We start from the raw sequence: 5,248 nt of genomic DNA on the forward strand, positions 1-5,248 counted from the left end.
TATCTTATAGTCATTCACAACAAATAATGTTTTTGTAAGACATAACTTAATATACATATGCACGTAAATAAATATTTCCATGATGTTTGTGCGTCAAAACCATTAGAGGAGCACCTATATTGGCACACAACAATGAATCATATTGTCATATTGTTCATTCAGGAACTGAGTCATAATTATTATTTGTCTCGGCTGAGTAATGAATAAATAAGCATATGATGGCAAATCTAAAAGCATCTACTTCATTTATGCGTATTATATAGATGCTAAAAGAGATTTGACACTTAGAAGACATGTGGTGAATTACTAAATTGAGCAAAAAATATTAGCATGGATTATTTCTCACTCATTTCAGTGGATATACCTTCTAAGACCTGTATCTTCTCTAACACTTTATATAAACAAAAAGACAGAATACTTAGTAAGAAATGTAATCGCTACTGTCTTTGTATTTCTCAAAATACGAGAAATTGCAACGAAATGTAGATGCAAGTTTCTGACAACCCTGTGAATGAGAAGATGAAAGATATCTCACACACATACAACCTTATCCTGTTGCATATTAACTATTTTCGTTCAGAGAACAGCAATCCTACCGTGTAGTAATTTAAATTTACCACACAAGTTCAGATAATATTATATAAATTCAGGCATGCTGTCTTTGTTTAGATATAAAATGATATCGCTGTACACATTATGTAGCAAGAGGAGAAGTTCTCTCTATTTTTCTTCCTTCTTACACAACACTTACCTGAACCAATTTTTACAAGTCCATTATGTTGGATAAATATTGTGTCACAGGTAAGATTCCCATGTATAATAGGAGGTGAACAGGAATGCAAATAACTGAAACATTTCCAACGCAATATGAGTTGAGAGATCAAGTTGTCTAACATATGTTATATTGTATATGTATATTACCTGAGTGCAGAAAGTATTTGCGTACACCACCGTTTCCACGCTTGTAGAGGCAACTTTTTTACATTGCGTTTTGTTCGCTTTAGGAACTGTTTCAGGGACCCAGATGACATATATTCCGTTATAAATATAACCTACGGAATAATATGGAGACGAATTAATAATTAAAAAAAAGACGCAGACGATATTTATCTAAACGTAACGGAAATTGTATCCATAGTACGTTTACTTCCGCACTTGAGAAATAAACTGTCGTAACAACTAGAAAATTATCAATTTTGAGGTTCTTATCCCGAGCAAACGCTCTATTAATTTACAGTGGTAGATAAGTGTAGAGGAAAGTGCCCTATTGTGAGATGGGATTTCTAATATGAGCTAGCAGGTTTTCAACATCCAAATTCAATTACAATCTTCTTTCGCGGCGATTGCACAACGTAACAATGAATTTTCCACTAAATAGATCTCACTCCAAGGGCAATGAATTCACGGTGAAACCAACAGACGATGCCTATTAATTTAGTAGAAATCCCGCTGTCTCATATTAAGAGCCGACCTCATAATATGGGACTTTCCTCCACCTGCAGAATGAACGGAAAAACAAAAAAAAAGCATTTCCGAACAAATCCTAATAAATATAAATTTATAGAAATGCAAGTTGAGTTCGGCTCTGCTATATAATTTGCTAAATGTCAGTTACGACAATCGACCTTTCAGGTACAGAGTTATATATAACTAACACTTACTCGGGGCTTGTCATTATGGGTATCTGTCCAATACCTATGAAATTTAACAATGTTAGGGTGCTCCAATTGCGTGAGGTTCTCAAAAACGAGCTGTATCTTTTCTTCCTGGGCCTTGAAGTTTTTCCTTTCCGAAAATTGCACTTCATTCCACACGACTTCGACACCCTCCTCTGTATCCATCGCCAGATAGGCACAGTCAATTCCTGGGACATCTCTCTGTCCCACCTGTAGGCAAGCGCTAGGTTTTACTTCATTTCTACAATTGTCTCGCTAAACAAGGATCAAGAACTACAAAATTATGGTGCCAATTTGTAAATATTTAGTGCGTAATACTGTGCTGTTATGTATTATACGTATATGTATATGTAGTCCCTGCGTCCAATTAGCCCCTGCCCAAATTTGCATACGTTTATTATCCAAGTACTTTGTCATTTCCGATGCTGCTTGCGGGTTTGTCAAATATAACGTAAAAACGCTTTGTAAATACGTGCCGTAAACTGTGACCGAGTAGGTGTATTCAACGCAATCTGCCGTGTCTATGTATAGTATAATGGTTTGTATTACTGTAATCGTCCATTTTAAGTGTACTTAAAGCGGTGTTGAAACGATTTCAACGCCCATTTACTATTACATGAATGTGACCTTGCCAGGAATCCGAGGAGGGGAAGATAATTCAGAAGAGGGTTCGCCGCATTGTGGAGCGTTAGCGATAATAATGTCAAGCTTGTTTGCAATAGTGTAATGCACGTAAATCGTCATTGTCTTTGTTCATTAGTATAATTCTGTGCGAGATACTTTAAAGAGATAATGGCTAGATACGAAAAAAAAGGAGAAAGAAAACATAGGGACCGTTCTGCCGCCTGCTTTTTCAATGTACGTACTTCCATTTCGGTAATTTCGTTTTCAGTTCCTCTCGTTGATCCAAAGCTCGTCGAGCCTTCGGCTAACGTCGATTTGGAACCTACATATACCTGAAATAGGCACACGTTTTACAATTAACAGAAGATACACCAGGGAGATACGAGGATTTGCATTTCTACACGGAATTTTCTTTTGAAATTTACTCTGAAAATCATGTAATCGTTGGGCAACGCGGCATTATCAAGACCTTCATGCGACATTTTTGAAACTTTACCACACATTCCAGTGAAATGCATGGTAAAGTTTCAAAAAAACTTGTCATCAAATTCTTCGATATGCCACGATTGCACGATTTTCAGTGTACAAGATCTTTATCTGGTCCAAAGGAAGACAATATTTTTATCTATTTCATAAAAGGTGTTATTTGTCACAAAATAAAAAAGCCGGAATCGTAATACTTACTTAAAAATCACACTTTACAAGCTACATATGTGCCGATAATTCAAATCGGTTAGCGGCAAATTAGAAATTTCGCCCATTGTAAAACATGAAGGCACACGTGGCGATAAACAATGTTGGGAAAAGACGCAATATTGTTGGCAACAACAACAAAAAAGCGTTCTAGTTTCTATTACATTTCCATTATTGAAATAATACGATGGTGAGAGGAATATTCTCAAAGTTATAAAAAGCCTAGGTGCAAGGAGAGTTCGGATGAGTATTAGAATAAATACTGTAAAACCGAGCATAGGAACCAATCTTTGTTAGCGTCGCAGTAAAGACCGCTGCACTTCTACACGGAAAGACGGAAGTTGCATGCGAGGTAAGCATGATCAAAATAATTTCATTGATTTATACATTCGATAACAGGACGTCAGCGGTCTATTTATAGGGTAAAATATGAATGAGCCCTAATGGTTAGGCATTTGTGCCAAGAAATTTCGGTGTGAGTTAAGGCACTGAGACGAGCTACAACGAGAGCGGCGCAATAATGAGAAAAAAAATAAAACAAGAGACATCACACACGGAGGAAAATCTCTGTAATCCAAAGGCCTCTTTGCAACAGCACCATCTGAGTACACACAACCACCTGTATAGATGCAAGGTGAAATGAGTTGGGCTGCTACTTGCAACGCGATTGAAAACCAAAGAGCGCTTAAACAGATTTATATTCGAGCGAGCACCGACGCTGGTCGAGAGACATTTGTACATTAAACCACAGAGACGCGCGAATAAGACATAACTGGGGGAGGGGAGGTGTCTTTACTTCTATCCTTCTAAATATATTTACAAGTCACAGTGTAATTATAGTCTAGCATTATGTTTGGAGAACGTTGCGCAAGCGAATGTTTTTTTAATTTACAAACAGGAACTTCGACGTCAACATGTAAATTATCACGGTGCGTCTCTGATAGCTCTCAGCACGTAGTTAAAATCAATTCTTCGCGTGTCCACCTCTGCCAATGTGGTTTTTATCTCGGTTTAATTCGCCCCTTCCATCTTTACCCAACTCTTAGAACTAGAAAAGGATAAGAAGAAAGTCAAACCGAGATTAATTCGCATCGGTAGAAATGGACAGCAGTAAACAAGATACATGCGAGAAAAATTAAAATCGTTCATTCGATTGGAAGCATGTGGGCTTTACTTCTCCAGCAAGTGATGTTTGATGTAGTAACAGTTTGTACCAAGTTTGAATAAAACCAAAATTCACGCAGAATTAATATTACTGTTAGGCTCCAAGAAAGCAGCTCTGACTGAAACCTGGCGTATTATAATTATTCGCATTCAAACAATTCGTTTCACTTCGTGAAATCATCAATTATTCAAGTAGTTGGAATCTACACGACACATCTCAACCTTTTAGGATTTAATGCGTTTCAACCGAGGGGTAAACCGCTGACCAAAATCATGCACAGTGCCTACCAATGCCCAGTGGGCATTACTTTGTCTTGTTTTATCTCCCTTTATCTTTTGAGATTCGTGAGATAATAACCCAGCAAGGGCGAATAACGCCCACTGAAGCCCAAAATCTCAACAGGCCCTCAGTTTCAACGATGACAAATGTGTTGGGACAAATGAAATTCGTATGGCAGCTGCTAATGAACGAATCAACTGCTACTACAAATGAAACCAAAGGAGCGAAAGTCGCAGAGATGCGGAAGGACGGAACGTCTTCCGTTCTCGTGGCATCCCCCGGCACACCAGGAAGGTGCACAAGCTCCGAGCGACCCGTGCATGCCAGGGTGCCTGTACCTTGGCGAGGCGGAGCGGAGCGGAGGAACAAGTGTGGGAGCGAACGGGAGGAGGCGCAGTTAGGCGTAGTTGGGACAGAACTTATACCTCTTCCCGGCGCTTAAGCCACCGCCCGCACGGGCTCTCCTCCAGGATCTCGCTCTCATCCTCCGAGTCTTCACCACTTTCCCGCGGTGACTTGTGCTCTGGGTCCGTGCTGGAGCGGCTCCCGGGCATCACACACGCTTGCGATTAGTTAGAGAGGCAGCAGCGAACAGCAGGCCAAACTCATTGGTGACGATCTCCAGTGCGGTGCTCTCTTCTAGCCTTGCATTCAGCGACTTGCCACGATGATCGGCGACCTACTGGCGAGTGGGGCTAGTGGGTGCACGCGGAGAATAGCGGCGGCGGCGGCAGCGTCGGCGTCGTCGACGTCGGTTATAGCGGCAGTGGCAGCGGTGACGACGGCGACGGCGACGGCGACAGCGGCGGCG

The 5,248-nt window shown here is 40.4% G+C and overlaps 2 protein-coding genes across 3 annotated transcripts in view; both read right to left on the minus strand.

The window, feature by feature from the left end:
* Positions 1-6: 6 nt before the first annotated feature.
* Positions 7-5,208, minus strand: LOC105568229 (nuclear receptor-binding protein homolog). 2 transcript variants are annotated; one of them, XM_012023701.1, is made up of 6 exons: positions 4,863-5,208; positions 2,543-2,632; positions 1,662-1,886; positions 922-1,052; positions 752-846; positions 7-114 (listed from the first exon to the last, which is right to left on the minus strand). In XM_012023701.1, the coding sequence occupies exons 1-6, from the start codon at positions 4,989-4,991 to the stop codon at positions 47-49; spliced, it is 738 nt and encodes a 245-aa protein (XP_011879091.1). In that variant the 5' UTR covers positions 4,992-5,208; the 3' UTR covers positions 7-46. The 2 variants fall into 2 exon arrangements, with proteins under 2 accessions (XP_011879091.1, XP_011879090.1); XM_012023700.1 differs by having other exon boundaries at positions 33-846.
* The window catches only part of LOC105568369 (integral membrane protein GPR155), a 10,557-nt gene continuing 10,299 nt past the window's right edge, over positions 4,991-5,248 (minus strand). The window contains exon 12 of the mRNA XM_012023999.1: positions 4,991-5,116. Within this exon, the coding sequence (XP_011879389.1) occupies positions 4,991-5,116 (126 nt within the window). The remainder of the gene's footprint in view (positions 5,117-5,248) is intronic.

Source organism: Vollenhovia emeryi, unplaced genomic scaffold (genome assembly GCF_000949405.1).
Source record: "Vollenhovia emeryi isolate VEMERY1.0 unplaced genomic scaffold, V.emery_V1.0 DF939130.1, whole genome shotgun sequence".
NCBI lineage: Eukaryota > Metazoa > Arthropoda > Insecta > Hymenoptera > Formicidae > Vollenhovia > Vollenhovia emeryi.

Bases quoted from the DNA above. Each gene is read 5' to 3' on its own strand.
- LOC105568229 (XM_012023700.1), bottom strand. From the start codon at position 4,991: ATGCCCGGGAGCCGCTCCAGCACGGACCCAGAGCACAAGTCACCGCGG. The intron at 1,887-2,542 runs GTACGTACATTG...GCTTGCCTACAG, and splicing joins ACGAAATTACCGAAATGGAA to GTGGGACAGAGAGATGTCCC. The intron at 1,053-1,661 runs GTAAGTGTTAGT...ATTATTCCGTAG, and splicing joins CCCATAATGACAAGCCCCGA to GTTATATTTATAACGGAATA.